The sequence below is a fragment of the Monodelphis domestica genome, chromosome 2, assembly GCF_027887165.1.
Source record: "Monodelphis domestica isolate mMonDom1 chromosome 2, mMonDom1.pri, whole genome shotgun sequence".
In the NCBI taxonomy this organism is placed as follows: domain Eukaryota; kingdom Metazoa; phylum Chordata; class Mammalia; order Didelphimorphia; family Didelphidae; genus Monodelphis; species Monodelphis domestica.
Genome location: NC_077228.1, coordinates 488,252,576 through 488,270,171, shown reverse-complemented (window position 1 = coordinate 488,270,171; position 17,596 = coordinate 488,252,576). Strand labels below are relative to the sequence as shown.

General features: G+C 37.3%; 1 protein-coding gene across 3 annotated transcripts in view; it reads left to right on the top strand.

The window, feature by feature from the left end:
* Positions 1-17,596, top strand: part of CD58 (CD58 molecule) — a 150,916-nt gene that overhangs the window by 64,997 nt on the left and 68,323 nt on the right. Inside the window, exons 5-6 of one of the 3 annotated variants that reach the window (XM_007485256.3) lie at positions 1,068-1,151; positions 3,651-4,189. In XM_007485256.3, the coding sequence (XP_007485318.1) occupies positions 1,068-1,151; positions 3,651-3,664 (98 nt within the window). In that variant the 3' untranslated portion in view covers positions 3,665-4,189. Of the gene's footprint in view, positions 1-1,067; positions 1,152-3,185; positions 4,190-17,596 lie in introns of those variants that run through there. The other 2 variants (XM_007485254.3, XM_056819253.1) reach the window with 2 other exon arrangements.

Here is a 17,596-nt window from a genome sequence, read left to right as displayed (position 1 = left end):
AGAGAGAGAGAGAGAGAGAGAGAGAGAGAGAGAGACAGAGAGAGAGAGAGAGAGAGAGAGACAGAGAAAGAGAGAGACAGAGAGAGAGAGAGAGAGAGACAGAGACAGAGACAGAGACAGAGACAGAGACAGAGACAGAGACAGAGAGACAGAGACAGAGACAGAGAGAGACAGACAGAGAGAGACAGACAGAGACAGAGACAGAGACAGAGAGAGACAGAGAGAGAGAGAGAGAGAGAGAGAGATCAACAGACTTCCCCAACTCAAAAACACTTTCATAATGCCCTGGCTGAGCTCCAAGCTGCTTCCAGGTTTCCTCAGCTCCAGCTCAAACCTCAAGGTTCCCAGAGTCTCAAGCTGCACTGAGATAGGCCAGTGAGATGAGGCTAGTACCTGCCAAGTGTTAAATGCTCCAGAGAGGGGAGAGAGAGCACCCTCCTGTCCCAGAAGAGACAGAGACCTCATGATTTCCTCACTTGCTTATAAAGCCAGTATTTAGTCACTCCTGGGAGTCTCTGACTGGACAAGCTTTAATATTAATGTGGATCCCAAGCCCTAATTTCCAGACACATTACCCATTGCATAGGGACTTCTGCTAGCCCCATGCCAGGACTCCATGCCATGTAGCTAAACATACTCAGCCAATCACAAAGGCTTTTCTGGCACCATAGTGGGCATGTGCAGTCTGCCAAATCACGAGGTTGACGGCTTTTCAAGCAGAGTAAGGGGGTACCTTTTATAGTAAATTCATACAATGTGTGACCCTGAGCAAATCACTTGACCCCAGTTGCCTAGCCCTTACTGCTCTTCTGCCTTGGAGCTGATGCTTAGTATTGATTCTAAGATAGAAAGTAAGGGTTTAAAAAAATAATACCAGGTCACTATCTATTCTGCCTACCTTCCTTCCTGATGTGGAGGGCAGGGGAACAGCCTTTCTTTACCTTGGACCTAAGTTTAGTACATTCACTCAGTAAATAAAATGAGATCTGTGATATAAATTCATTTTTAGCACATATTCACATTATATAGCATTCAGTTTATTACATTTATTTTATTTTTCTAAACAGCAAATGGTGCGAGAAATAGGTATGGAATATTTGGAGCGGTCATTCTACCATTCCTTACAGTGCTTTACATCACTGGAATATTAGGTATGTATGACTTTTTTTAAAAACTCACTTCCCAAATTCTTTTATGTATTTTTCAAAGTTGTAGGAAGAATAGTTCAACAGTGTAAGCCATTGGTTTTATTTTTTATCAAATATGTTATTTTCCCAATTACATGTAATATCAATTTTTAACATACATTCTTTGAAATTATAAGATCCAAATTATCTCCCTTCCTTCCTTACCACCCTACTCCCAGAGATGGTAAGCACTTTGATCTGGATTATACATATTTTATTGTGTAAAACATACTTCCAATGTTGGAGAGAATGTGGCAAAGTTGGGACATTAATGAATGCATTGCTTATGGAGGTGTGAATTGATCCAACCATTCTGGAGGGCAATTTGGAACTATGTCCAAAGGGTGCTAAAAAACTGTCTGCCCTTTGATCCAGCCATAGCACTCCTGGGTTTTTACCCCAAAGAGACAATAAGGAAAAAGACTTGTACAAGAATATTCATAGCTGTAGTCTTTGTGGTGGCCAAAAATTGGAAAATGAGGGGATGCCCTCCAATTGGGGAATGGCTGAACAAATTGTGGTATATGTTGGTGATGGAATACTATTGTGCTAAAAGGAATAATAAAGTGGAGAAATTCCATGTGAACTGGAACAACCTCCAGGAAGTGATGCAGAGCGAAAGGAGCAGAACCAGGAAAACATTGTACACAGAGACTGATACACTGTGGTACAATCAAATGTAATGGACTTCTCCATTAGTGGCAATGCAGTGATCCTGAACAACTTGGAGAGTTCTACAAGAAAAAAACCCTATCCACATCCAGAGAAAGAATTGTGGGAGCAGAAACAGAAGAAAATCAACTGCTTGATCACATGGGCTGATGGAGATATGACTGAGCATGTCGACTCTAAATAATCACCCTGGTACAAATATCAATAATATGGAAATGGGTCTTGATCAAGGTCACATGTAAAACCCAGTGGAATTTTTGCATTGGCTATGGGAAGGGGGTGGGAGGAGGAGAGGGAAAGAACATGAATCATGTACCCATGGGATATTTGTCTTAATCAATAATTAAATTAAATTAAATTTTAAAAAGTCAAACTTTTTGAAAACCATGATTTAAAAAAGTTAAATTAAAATAATAATAATAATAATAAAATTTCTTTAGGACACAGACCTAGTAGTGGTATTACTGAATCAAAGGGTATGTCCAGTTTTATAGTTTTTGGGCATAATTCCATAGCCCTCCAGAATGGTTGGATCAGTTAACAACTCCACCCCCAATGGATGTGTTCCAATTTTGCTCCAATCCCCCCAACATTTATCATATTGGCCAATCTGATAGATGTGAGGTGGTACCTCAACATTGTTTTAATTTGCATTTCTCTAATCAAGAGTGATTTAGAACATTTTTTCATGTGATTATTGATAACTTTGATTTCTTCATCTGAAAACTGCTTGTTCATATCCTTTGATTCTTTATCAACTGGGGGAAAGCCATGAAAACTTGTTTGTGTTGTTGCAGTTTTCCAATAATTGACTTTAATTCTGAGTTACTTAACATTCCGATTTCCCCCATGATGATTGAACATTATGATTAATAATAACAATAATGTTAATAGTAGTAGTAATTGACATGTATAACACTTTAAATTAACATAATAACATTTTAAGGTTTGCAAAATGACCTAATATGTGTTATCTTTGGCCTTGAAGGATGCTGGTTCAAGGAACATGTCAAGTTTTGCCATAGATTCCTTTTTTTGTATCACTCCTCCTAGCATACCAACTAGCCTTTTTTTTTTTAAACCTTTACCTTGCCTCTTGGAATCGATACTGTATATTGGTTCCAAGTCAGAAGAGTGGTAAGGGCTAGGCAATGGGGGTTAAGTGACTTGCCCAGGGTCACACAGCTGGGAAGTGTCTGAGGCCAGATTTGAACCTGGGACTTCCCATCTCTAGACCTGGCTCTCAATTCACTGAACTACCCAGCTGCTCCCACCAACTAGCCTTTTTGAGGAAAGACAGTTTTTTTTTTTTGGTTTCCCCAAAAGGTTCCTGGACAGGAGTTGTTTCCCCAAGTCAGTCTGAATAAATTAAAGACCATGGAACAGATCCAGCCTTCCTGCAATTCTCCAAATAGAGCCTAACTTGGATCCAGCACCTTTATGAAAACTCTTAATGACTCTAGGCCCAATTTAGTCCACCTGATGAAGAGTCCTCCTAAGACTTAGTGGATATTTGGCTGGTTGCTAACCACAACATCAGATGTACACCTAAGATTATAATGGTTTCTACTGAAGATGGTTTGAGACTGGAGAAAGAGGGCTGTATTTGGAATTAGAAGAGCTGAAAAACTTATATGATCTTGTCAAGTCACTTCGTTGAAATTCTTCATCTGTAAAATAAAGGGATTGGACTAGGGGACCAATGACATCACAGGGTGATGTATTGACTTGCACATGAATTATATTTAAGTGAGTCAGAATCGCAATCATCTGCTTCACTCTCTCTTCCAGAAGAAAAAAAGTGACCAGATAAGGGTTCGGATGACTGGAAATGGCCCAAGATGCAGTGGATGGCTGGATTACTTTATTATCTTTGATAAGCACTACACAGCACCTACTTTAGTCACCTTCAGGAACATTGGAACAAATTGTTCTCATCTTATCTATTTTTGCAGAGAAGTCTTCACAGTAAAGGGATTGGCTCAGATGGGTGTGATGGACTTAAAAATCTTTTCCAACTGTGGATATGTGACAACATGATACATTTCCAATTTTTGATCCAGTGACACTGGACTCTTTGTTTGTTCCATGAACAAGACATTCCACCTCTTGACTGTAGGAATTTTCTCTCTCTCCCCATACCTGGAATTGCCTATACAGTCAGACTATTGACCTTATTTAAAAGTTAACTGAAATCCCATCCTGTATAGGAAGGCTTCTCCAACCCCTCTTAAATCTTGTGCCTTCTCTTTGTTGATTATTTCCTTTTTATTTTGTATATGGCTTGCTTGTTGTTTCTCTTATTAAATGATAATCTTTTTAAAGGCAAAGACTGTCTTTTGCCTCTTTTTGTGTCTCCAGTGCTTAGGGAATGCCAGAAAATTGTAGATACTTACTAAATGTATATTGATATTTCCCAGGTGCCCATTGGTGTGTGTCAAAGCATTGGACTTTGAGAAATATGACAGCATCTTAGAGTTTCTTTCATTTTATTAACATCCTGAGTTGGTGAAACAATAGATTCAAGCTTTTCATGGGGCCAGTTTTGATGGCTTCATGGTGGACTTGAATCTTGGACTCAATAGAATTCTATGGGGATTTTTTATAGGAATAGATTGCAAGAGTACTTGAGCAGAAGTTTATAGCCAACTCAACAAGGATGTAAAGAGTTTTAAAATTCCATAATAACAATATTCTGGGACTTTCTTGATGGAATCAGATGACCTGGGTTTAAGTCCTGTGTAACTTTAGACTAGTCACTTAAACTCTTTGGTTTCCTCATTAGTAAAATAAAGAGTGGAAGTTTCAGGGGGATGGTTCAGATGACCTTTAAACTCAGGCATCCAAGCCATTTTTGCCTCACTGCTGTTGTCTGTGATGAATTCCTCATTAGAACACTTAAGCAGGTACAAGATGAACTAAAAGAAGAAGTTTCTACTACAGTGTCTTTGTAACCCTGCAAATATGGTGAATTCAGCTTAAATTTAGTAAAAAATGAAACAAAATAAAACAAGAGTTTGCTTTAATAAAAGGGGGGGAGTTCAGATTTAATCTGTTCCATAGTGTAATCTCTAATAACCATATTAGATGCAAATACTAGAAAGGAAATGGAGAGAGGAACACGTTCAAGATTAATTTGAAGCACACTGAGGTCGTTAGTTATGAAACAATTAGGAAATGGGCTCCTGGTCTTCTGACTGGTGAAAATTCACCATTGCTAGACCAGCATAACCCCAAATGATCTCCAACCATCTATGCTCTTCCTACCCATACTTCCCTAAAGGGATATGTCTGTCAAGTGCTCCATTTACCATTCTTGTGACTTCCTTGACCAAAGCACTCATCCCTGGCCACCACTCCACTCTAAATGTTCTCTTCCCCTATTAGGAAGTAACTTCCTTGGAGCCAGAGTTGGTCTTTATTTTTTCTGTTTTTATAGAGAGCTTAACTAATGCTTATTATTTATATATTTATTCAAATAATGATGATGAAATATTTCAGGGTGAGCAATGCCAGGCCACAAGACCAGAAAAGGAAGTTACCACAGATATAGAGGATGTAGCTTTCTCTGCTGACGTCTTTACAGTAGGCAAGAGACATTTTGACTGTGAACTGAGAGTTATGCACAATAGTGGCTAACAGTTTCTTGATGTGGGCCTTCAAGAAGTATGACAGAGTCTGCCTGATGAGACTCCCGAGCAGAAGATCCAAAGACCCTTGGCTAGGAAGTCCCCAGTCATACTCACCCTCCTTTCTCTCCTTCTCTCTCTAGGGCATGTTTGTGTCCTATATCCCTAGAAACCCCTGAAGGTGACTGTATTCCCAACAAACTCTTGTGTATGTATCATGTATGGACACCCCCAATCTTCCAATCCCTGTATGAAGTGTAATCGATAAATTACTAATGTATGACAGGCTGTATTATGATCCTCAAGGCTCTCCATTATTCATTACCTGTTACCACATAAACATTGCCTGTGACCATGTGTATGGAAAGTTTGCGTAGAAACTCCAGCTTATTATAAAAAATATTACCACTTCCAATAGAGTTGACATTGGCCAGTTGCTATCATTGAGTCTGGCCCTCCTGATTCTGTTTTTCTTATCTACCTCACCATCTTCTTACCCCAATGAGGACTTTGTGGACCTCCCATAGGCCCCCCAGGCATCAGCAGGGTGTTGGCTGGCCAACCCTGTCACTGACATCTGCCCATACCCATCTGCCTCTCTAATTTCACCTTAGATAGTTTTAGAACCTAATGCTGTCATAGAATGACCATTTTCCACTTACATTTTTTTCCCCCTGGGAGGAGGAAGAGTGCATTTAATACTTGATTTATACACAGTCAGTTGGAACAGCAGTGTGGCCAATTCAGTTTGGGGATTATAAAATGGATTGATTAACCTCTTCTTCTAATCTTTATATTCTCTTGATTGGAATTTTCCAAATAAAATTTCTTCTTAGATTGATAGTGTACCAAGGGTTTTATAGTTCTACTCATCTCTTTTCTTTTTTTTTAATTAAAATGAACATTTTTTCATTTTTTTGTTTTATAAGCACACTCTCTTTCCCCAATCCTGCCCCCCCCCCAAAGTAGACTATATGTATTCAGGAGAGCAAGTTACAATAATAAAGAGAGAAAGCTGGAAAGAACCTTTGAGGTCATCATATCCAACCTGTTACAGAGGTGGTCTTCCTTCAACAAACCTAACACATTCAAGTCCCATTTTAGTACTCTTAACCCCAGGGAGAGCCTTCTTTTTCAGGAAGCCCATTTAAAACATTTTAATTTTTTATTTATAATATATATTATATATAATAAATACAAAGTATTTATTATATATAATATATTTAATACAAAATAAATAATAGAATATGACAAGGATTTGAAATTTTCTTTTTAAAATTAATTTATTTATTTAGAATTTTTTTCCATGGTTATATGATTCATATTCTTTCCCTCCCCACTCCCAGAGCTGACAAGCAATTCCACTGGGTTATACATTTATGATTCTTCTGTTATATTTAAAATAAGTTTGGGGGTTTAAGTTGTTGTAGATAAGAGAGTGGGAGCCATAAACTGTGATAATTAAAATGTTTGAGCAAGATAAATATATATAACAATTATGACCGCTGAAATATGTTTTCTCCTGTGTCTTGGTTTTATATAAATATAAGATGGTTGCCAGGGAATATATTCCCAATTCATGAATATGCCCAAGCCAACTGGGTTTTATAGAGAAATTTAATTTATAACACACTGATTAATCAATAGAAAAAGAGAGAAAGTAAGAAAGAAATAAGAATGAATAAATCAGTCAGTTGGTTTTATCACTCACCCAAGATCTCTCTAGGTAAGGCTTCTCATGCCAACCTCAGGCTTCACCTTCAAGAGAGCCTCCTTTCAAGAAATGTTTCCAGAGAATTCTCCTCCTGACTCCTCCTGAGTTCTCCTTCCACGGCCTCCTTCAAGACCTCTCCAGGAGCTCTCCCTCCAGGACCTCTCTCCTCTTAGACTCCTTCAGAGCATCCACCTCCTCAGAGCAAAACCTCCTCCCCTCTCCTCAAACCCCGCTATCTTTAAGGAAACAATCTAAGTCTCCTCCCCTCAGTTCTCACATCTACCAATCACTGTCGATGTCTCCCCTGTGCCAATGGTGGCTCTAGCTTAACCCAGGACCACCCAGAGGTCTGTTTCCTTTGCACATGTCTGTTGAAGGTCATATTGTCAAATAATTAAATCTTGATCTTTGCTGCAGCCCTTCCTAAATTCTGTTACTCTGAGTAGGGTGGAGATTGTAAATTCCAAGACCTGGTTCTGTCATTCCAAGTATCTCTATTGTATCAATTCTAAAATCAATCATGACTCAAAGAACTTCCTGTTCTATGCTTAAGCATAGGTCAAAGCCCTTTCCATTGTTTAGCAAAAGGTTTCTGTCCTAAAGTAGTCTTAAGTAGGGAGGAGAAGGATCCTCCCATGCCAAGGAGTTTCACATTCCAATAGAGTTCTTACTATCAGTAGGAAATTTTTCAAGTATGAAATAACATTCATAAGTCTAAGAAATTTTAAGGTTTACAATCCCCCCTGATGATCATGGGAGACCAGTCTCCCCATTGATCAAACAACATAATCAATTTTGTAATTCTGAATTAAATTCTAACTATAGATATACACAATATTCAATTTTTTAAGAGAATTAGAATAGTGAGAGAGGAAATAGAAAAGAAAAGAAAGCAAAACCAATGTTTTGCTAGGCGCATTGACAGAAAGCCAAATTAGGGGCAGTCCCTTTTGGTATAAATGTGTACAATTACAATAAATGTTCAATCAAAAGTTCAGTCCAATTAATCATATCCAAAGTTCATTCTTGATCTTCTTGATGAAGTGTAGGTTTTCGGCACCTTTCTGCAACAGTTCATTATCTGGATATAAAAGTTTCAAGCTTCTTCCTTGAAGATCTTTTCTCGAACAGAATCAAAATCTTTGATTTTTTATAACAGTAAAATCTTAAACAAAATTCAAAATTCTTGGAATTTTATAAAAATACAATCTCAAACAAAAAAATTCAAAAATAAAAAAAAATTCTTAGATTTTAAATTAAAATACAATCCCCCCTGAAGTATTAAAAAATATCAAGTTTAGCTCAGAATGCAATGTTCAGTTATGGGGGTGTATGTGTCAATTATCAAAAGAATAGAAAAATAATAAAAAACATAAGAAAAATTCAAAATAGGCCTTGTATAGGTCCAGTTTAAAGTAATTTCTATCCCACAAGTATGTAGGACAGAATGCAGTAATATTTCACTTAGCCATTTGTAGCCAAGACTACAGGAAGTTGCCATAATATAAGAAGAAAAGAATTAGAATTCTATTTTGATGGGGAAATGTCATTCCCTCGTCTGATTTTTTTTTCCTCATGGATATAGGGAGCCAGCATGATAGTCAAGCTTTGTACTTGTTTGAGTACTTCGTAAAGAGTGTAGATACAAGGAAGTCCTACGACTTAAACATAAGTTAAGCGTCGCAACCTCGAGTCTCACTTTAATATTTCTTGTGTGCTCTATTGGCACTATTCAGGTTTAGTCTGTGCTCCTTGTTTTTATCCCTTTTCCTGGAATCAGACACAAACATTAATCACAGTCCTATAATATTTTATCAATAAATGGCAGGTTCCCATAGTTTAAAGCTTTTAGGCATATATTTATATTATAGCAAGAGTATATATATTAACTTGTATTACTGCAGGAAAAAATAATATTAATATTAATTATGTGTACCTTCAGTACAAAAAATGAGAAAAAAAAATATTCTGATCAAAAAAGAAAAGAAAAGAAATAATAAAATTAAGAAAAAAAATCAGTAATGGAGGTGGAGGCCCCTGAGACTGTTTCTCCATTTTGGTCACGTGAGTGATAGGGACTGATCTCTTTTCTTTGCCTCAGCTATCTAAGGGCTTGGGCCTTTGGCCCAGCCTAAGCAGAGGAGGGTATTTAAGCCCTATTTCCTTCTCTCCCCTTCTCTCTCTCTCTCTCTCTCTCTCTCTCTCTCTCTCTCTCTCTCTCTCTCTCTCTCTCTCTCTAATACCTTTCTTCCTCCTGTTTGTAATTAAAAACTCCATAAAAGGTTGACTGCTGACTTGAGTTTTCATTTAGGAATTACATAGCTGAATTCCTTGGCGACCTTAAAATAATATATATCAGTCTTTTAAAGTGATTTCCATGTCACACTTCAAAATCTATTTCCATATTATTACTATTTGCAATGAAATTATCATTTAAAGTCAAAATCCCCAATCATATACCCATTGAACCATATGATCAATCATATCTTTTTCTTCTGTATTTCTGCTCCCACAGTTCTTTCTCTGAATGTGGATAACATTCTTTCTTATAAGTGCCTATGAAATGTCCTAGTTCATTGCATTGCTGCTAGTAAAGCAGTCCATTACGTTTGATTATGCAACAGTGTATCAGTCTTTGTGTACAATGTTCTCCTGGTTCTGCTCCTTTCACTCTGCATCAATTCCTGGAGGTTCTTCCAGCTCACATGGAATTCCTCCAGTTCATTATTCCTTTCAGCATAATAGTATTCCATCACCATCAGATACCACAATTTGTTCATTCATTTCCAAATCATTGGATATCCCCCCTCATTTTCTAATTTTTTGCCACCACAAAGAGGGCAGCTATGAATATTTTTGTACACATATTTTTCCCTATGATCTCTTTGGGGTACTGACCCAGCAGTGGTATTGTAGGGTCAAAGGTCAGGTATTTTTTTAAAGCCCTTTGCACATAGTTCCAAATTGCCCTCCAAAATGGTTGGATCAATTCACAACTCCACCAGCAATGCTTTAGTGTCCCAATTTGGCCACATCCCCTCCAATATTTATTATTTTCCTTTATTGTCATATTGGTCAATCTGCTAGGTGTGAGGTGGTACCTCAGAGTTGTTTTGATTTGCATTTCTCTACTTATGAGAGATTTAGAACATTTTTTATGTGTTTATTTATAGTTTTGATTTCTTTATCTGAAAACCATCAATTCATGTCCCTTGACTATTGGGGAATTGGTCAATGGCTTCATTTTTTGTAAAATTGATTTTGCTCTTTATAAATTTGAGAGATTAAACCTTTGTCAGAGGTTTTTGTTATATTTTCCCCAAATTTGTTGCTTCTCTTCTAATTTTGTTTGCATTGGTTTTGTTGTATGAAACCTTTTTAATTGAATGTAATCAAAATTATTCATTTTACATTTTGCAATATTCTCTATCTCTTGCTTGGTCTTAAATTCTTTCCTTTCCCAGAGATATGACAGGTATACCATTCTATGTTCACTTAATTTATTTATAATATCCCTCTTCACATATATGTCATTTACCCATTCTAAATTTATGTTCGTATACGATGTGAGATGTTGATCTAAACCTAATCTCTTCCATGCTGTTTTCCAATTTTCCCAGCAATTGTAGTCAAATAGTGGGTTCTTGTCCCAAAAGCTAGGATTGGGGGATTTATTGTACACTATCTTGGTGAGGTCATTTACCCCAAGTCTATTCCACTCATCTACCCATTCTGTCTCTTAGTACCATATTGTTTTGATGACCACCACTTTATAAGTACACTTTAAGATCTGGTACTGCTAGGCTTCTATCCTTCACATTTTTTAATTAGTTTCCTTGATATTCTTGATCTTTTGTTCTTCCAAATGACCTTGTTAAAATTTTTTCTAATTCTATAAAAAAGCTTCTTGGTAGTGTGATAGTTATATGGCACTAAATAAGTAAATTAATTTGGGTAGGATTGTCATTTTTATTATATTTGCTCATCCTACCCATGAGCAATTAATGTTTTTCCAATTATTTAGATCTAGTTTTAATTGTGTGGAAAATATTTTGTAATTGTGTTCATATAATTCTTGTGTTTGTCTTGGCAAACAGATTCCTAGATATTTTATATTGTCTAGGGTAATTTTAAATGCAATTTCTCTTTTAACTCTTGCTGCTGAGTTGTGTTGGAAATTCTGATGATTTGTGTGGGTTTATTTTGTACCCTACAACTTTGCTAAAGTTGTTGATTATTTATGCTAGCTTTTTAGTTGATTTTCTAGTATTCCCTAAGTATATCATCATATCATCTACAAAGAGTAATAGTGTAGTCTCCTCATTGCCTACTTTAATTCCTCCAATTTCTTTTTCTTCTCTAATTGCTACAACCAATGTTTCTAGTACAATATTAAATAATAGAGGTGACAATGGGCATCTTTGCTTCACTTCTGATCTTCTTGGGAAGGCTTCTAACTTATCCCCATTGCAGATGATGTTTGCTGATGATTATAAATACATACTATTTATTATTTTTAGGAAAGGCCCCTCTACTCTATACTTTCTAGTGTTTTCAGCAGGAATGGGTGTTGTATTTTGTCAAAGGCTTTTTCTGTGTCTATTGAGATAATCATGTGATTTCGGTTGGTCTGGTTATTGATATAGTCAATTATACGGATGGTTTTCCTAATATTAAACCATTTTTGCATTCCTGGTATAAATTCTACCTGGTCATAGTGAATAATCCTTGTGATAACTTGCTGTAGTCTTTTTGCTAGTATTCTATTTAAGATTTTTGCATCTATATTCATTAAGGAGTTTGGTCTGCAGTTTTCTTTCTCTGTTTTTGGTGTACCTAACTTGGAAATCAGTACCATATTTGTGTCATAAAAGGAACTTGGTAAAACTTCTTTGCTTACTTTGTCACATAGTTTGTATAATATTGGGATTAGTTTTTCTTTAAATGTTTGATAGAATTCACTAGTGAATACATCTGGCCCTGGAGATTTTTTCTTAGGGAGTTCCTTGATGGCTTCTTCAATTTTCTTTTTTTCTGAGATGGGATTGTTTAAGTATTCTATTTCCTCTTTTGTTAATATAGGCAGTTTATATTTTTGTAAATATTCACCCATTTCACCTAGATTGTCATATTTTATTGCCATATAGTTGAGCAAAATAGTTCTTGATAATTACCTTAATTACATCTTAGAGGTGAAGTTGTCCTTTTCATTTTTGATTAGATTAACCAGTATTTTGTCTAGTTTATATGTTTTTTTCAAGGTGCCAGCTCTTAGTCTTATGTATTGGTTCAATTGTTCTTTTATTAATTTCTCCTTTGATGTTTTGAAATTTCCAATTTGGTTTTTATCTGGGGATTTTTAATTTATTCTCTTTCTAGTTTTTTAAGTTGCATGCCCAAATTCATCGACCTCTTCCCCTTCTGATTTGTTTGTATATGTACTCAAAGATATACATTTCCCTCGAGTACCTCTTTGGCTGCATCCCATAGGTTTTCATACGTCATTTCCTCATTGTCATTGTCTTCAATAAAATCAGTAATTGTTTCTTTGATTTGTTCTTTGACCCACCAGTTTTGAAGAATTAGATTATTTAGTTTCTAATTAATTTTAAATTTGCCTTTCCATAACCCCTTATTGAGTATAATTTTTACTGAAAAAAAATTACATTTATTATTTCTGCTTTCCTATATTTGTTTGCAGTATTTATGCCCTAGTATATGATCAGTCTGTATATGTGCCATGTGCTGATGAAAAGAGGGTATATTCCTTTTTATCTCTATTTTTCTACAGATATCTATTAGCTCTAATTTTTCTAACATTTCATTCACTTCCCTTCTTTCTTATTCATTTTTTTGTTCAATTGATCTAGTTCTGATAGGGAAAGGTTGAGGTCCACACTGCTATGGTTTTACTATATATTTCCTCCTTAAGCTCCTTTAATTTTCTCATTTAGAAATCTGAATGCTATACCATTTGGTGCATATATGTTGAGTACTGATATTTCTTCATTTTTTATACTGCCTTTCATTAAGATGTAATTACCTTCCTTATCTCTTTTAATCAAATCTATTTTTGCTTTAACTTTGTCTGAGATCATACTTGCTATTCCTGCCTTCTTTGTCTCAGTTGCAGCCCAGTAAATTCTGTTCCACCCTCTCATCTTTACCTGTATATGTCTACCTGCCTCAAGTGTGTTTCTTGTAGACAACATATGGTAGGATTCTGGTCCATTCTGCCATCTGCTTCCTTTTTCCCATTCCCATTCACAGTTAAGATTACTATCTATATATTGCCCTTGATTTTGACTTCCTCCTTTGATTCTGCCTTTTCTCTTATCCCTCTTACCCTCCCCTCCAACTTTTCAATTTTAGTCAGTCTCTCCCCTTTCCTCTCCCTAATGTTACCCCCCCTTCCCACTCTCTCCCTTCTTATTATTCCCCTCTTATTATAGTGCCTTTAAAATGATCCCTCAACCTCTCCCTCCTTTGTATTGCTCCCCTCCCCACCAGTCTGTTTATAACCCTTCTACTTCTCTATAGGGCACAACACAATTTTCTGCCCCAATGGATCTGATTGTTGATCCCTCTCTGAGCAAATTTCAATGAGTGTAAGATTTCAGTATTACCTGTCACCAACATCTTCCTCCCTTCCATTGTATTGGTCTTTCCCTTCACCCTGTGCGCTTTGTTAAATGAGATATATATTTACTCCTTTTTATCTCTTTTCCCATGTCTCAGTATTATTCTCTTTTTTACTCCTAGTTTTTTATATTTTGACATATTATACTATACAGTTTATCACTAGAACCTCTATGTATACTTATTCTTGCTACCTTGATGATAATAACAATTTTTAAGAGTTACCAGTATCATCTTTTCATATAGGAATACAAATCATTTGAACTTATTGGATCCCTTGAATTTTTTTTTTCCTTTCTTAATTATCTTTTGGTTGAGTTCTACATTTGGGCATCAAATCTTCTGTTTAAGTCCAGTCTTTTCTTCAGGAATGGTTGGAAATCTTCTATTTTATTAAATGACCATACTTTCCCCTGAAAAATATAGTTAGTTTTGCTGGGTAGTTGATTCTTGGTTGTAGACCCAGTTTCCTTGCTTTTCAGAATATACATTCCATGCCTTCTGGTCCTCCAGTGTAGATGCAGCCAGGTCCTGTGTAATCCTGTCTGTGGCTCCATGATATCTGAATTGTTTCTTTTTAGCAGTTTGTAATATCTTTTCTTTGGTTTGGAAGTTCTTGAAATTGAATATAACATTCCTGGGCCTTTTCAGTTGGGAATTAAATGCAGGAGGTGATCTGTGGATTCTTTCAACCTTCACTTTCCCCTCTTGTTCAAGAATGTCAGGGCAGTTTTCTTGGATAATTTCCTGTAGAATGATGTCCAGGCTTTTTCTTTGGCCATGATTTTCTGGTAGACTAATAATTCTTAAATTATCTCTCCTGGATCTATTTTCCAGGTTTGTTGTTTTATCAATATGGTGTTTCATATTTTCCTCAATTTTTTCATTCTGTAGATTTTGTTTTATAGATTCTTACTGCTTTGTGACATCATTCACTTTTAAAGACTGAATTTCATCCCTGATATTTTGAACCTCCATTCCCTTTTTATCTATTTTACTTTGTAGGTCATTTTTTTATATCTTTTACCTTCTTTGCCTTATTTTTAAACTGGTCAATTTTGGCTCTTAAGACATTGTTTTCTTGTTTTAGTTCACATGCCTCTGTTTCCAGATGACCTATTTTGCTTTTTTAAGTTCTTTTCCCAATTTTCTTCAATCTCTTGTAATTGTTTTTTAATTAGGTTTTGAATTCTTCCAGGGCCTGGCTCTAATTCACTGGAGTTTCTGACTTTTTGCTTGGTGTTCCTGGGTCCTCCTCTGTTCCATTTGTTCTTTGTTCATTACCTGGATAGAAGCTGTCAATTGTAATTTCTTTTTTCTTTTTCTGTCGTTTACTCATATTTCCCCATCTCTTTTCCCCTCCTTATTGGCTGTATTCTTGCTCCTCTGTTCATTTGCTGGATCTGGATTAGGCTGATGGAGCTGAGGAGTTGTATTAATGTGCCTTGAGGCCAGATCTATCCCAGCTGCCAGCAGAGGCTTTCAGGTTGGATCTGTCCCACTGCCAAGCTCGATTCTCTGTCCCTTCTGCACCCTTGCTCCTCTGGTTTTCTGTCAGCTCCATGAGATGAACCCCATCTTCCCTCTGGAGGCTTCTTCTATGCACTATTGATTAACTGGATTAAGCCAGTTGAGCTGATCAGCAGAGCTGAATGTGCCCTGAGGCCAAAACTTCCAGAGACAGAGGCCCAAGATGGAGGTGTGGTGACTGAAGGCTGTGACCAGCCTGCCCTCTTCTCCACTTCTCTCCTCTAGCTGGCTCCTTACCAGCTGTGGTCAGAGCCCTGAGCTTCATGTAGTTGTGGTAACAAGGCACTCTGTCCAGGTTAGAGTCTTAGCCCTGAGATCCCACCTACTGCCCAAGCCTCAGCATAGTAGGTGGAGGAAGGACCCTGGGACCTTCCTTCTTTCTTTTCTTTAAACCCAAGAATTCAACTTTCTCTGCATATCTTTTAAGTGGGTCCCTCAGGGCTGTCTTCTTGTTGAATTTGACTTTCTGTCTCCCTTGAAGTGCTTTGTTTTTGATTGATGTGGTTTGGGTTTTCACAGAGTAATCTACTTTTGCTGCTTCTAAGCTGCCATCTTGACTCTGCTCCCTCCCCCCCATTTTAGTTTTGATCAAATTGTTAGGATGTTTTCCATTTTATTGAGCTGAAATATGCCTCCTTTAATTTCCCATTGGTCTTTATTCTGCCTTCTGTGAGATACAAAGAATAAACTCCCTCCATCTTCCAGATGGTTTGTGGTGTTTTTGGTTATGGTTGATGATTTCATTGGTCTATGGAACTCCCAGGAGAAAAATGCTCTCCACCAATGCAAATCTGCAAGTTTTCTGCAACTCATCTCAAGACCTGGAGCCATGAGAGGCTCCATAGTCCAGAGGGTCAACCACTATGTCAGAAGTAGGATTTGAACATGGATTTTTTTCTGGCTGAGATTTCTTTTTTAGCCCTTTTAATGAGGTTTTCTCACAACAGCACTTAATTATTTTGAAGATTGTTCAGGTCCCACCTCTGTCTTCTCTTTTCCAGATTCTTCATGATCTTGCCTAATTTGAAGCTCATCTCTAGTCCTGAGGTAAAGAAGAGTACATCCCTGGTTTCCCCTGGATGCCATGTGATCTGGATTAGACTGTAACCCACTCTTTAGTCACCAGCTCCCCCACTGAGGATTGCCTATGGGTGTTCTTGCACCTGGGTCCCAAGCCCTTTACCTATTCCTGATATGGCACAATTTGCAGATACCTCACCAACTTGGCCAGATTCCTCTCAACTGTCTCTAGTTTATCAACAGCTCATTTGAAATATGGCTTCTTTCACTGAAACATGTTACAGGTGTGCCAAATACTGTTACCTTGAATATTCAAGGTAACATTGTACTGTTCAGGCTTCTTGAGACGATCATGTAGCAGGGTAGGAAAGACTGTTACAGCACCAATATTGCTAAGGCCACAAGACTGGTTGATTATCCCTAGGATGAGGGACACCCTGCGGATGTATATGGGGGAGAATTAGACCAATTCTTAGTGGGTGTCTGTTATGCTTTGTGACAGGAAATAAATGGCACACTAGATAGAGACTGGATCTGGAGTCAGGAAGGATCCTCTTCCTGAGTTCAAATCTGACTTGAGACACTTAGTAACTTTGTACCCTGGCCAGAACACTTAGCCCTATTTGCCTCAGTTTTCTCATCTATAAAATGAGCTGACTTTGGTTTCCTCACAGCACAATTTAACAACCCTGGGAGATAAGTGCTATTATTATTATCCTTATTTTATAGGTGGAAACAAATGGTATTTTAAGTGCCTTGCCCAGGGTCACACAGCTAGGAAGTGTCCAGGAGCAGATTTGATCACAGATCTCCCTGATTCCAGACTTGGGGCTCTCCCTACTACCTCTTAGCTTACCCAGTGTCCACATTAAAAGAGGCAATGATCTCATCTTACCCTAAACTGGCCAGACCACACTGGGAATACTGTGTCCTGGTCTGGGTACCACAGGTTAACAGGGAGGGAAATTGACATATTAGAGACCAATCAGAGGAAGTCAAGCACCATAGTGATCACTCTAGAAGCCAGTCGGGATGAAAGATAATTGAATGACCTAAGGAGGTTTAGCCTGGAGAAAAGATGACTGGGAGGTGGAGGTGTGGGAAGGAGGCAGGAGAGACACAGGATAATTGTCTTCATATATCTGAAGTGTTGAGGAGGGATGAGATGTGCTCTGTTGGGGTGGTTCCAGAAGACAGAAGACCTA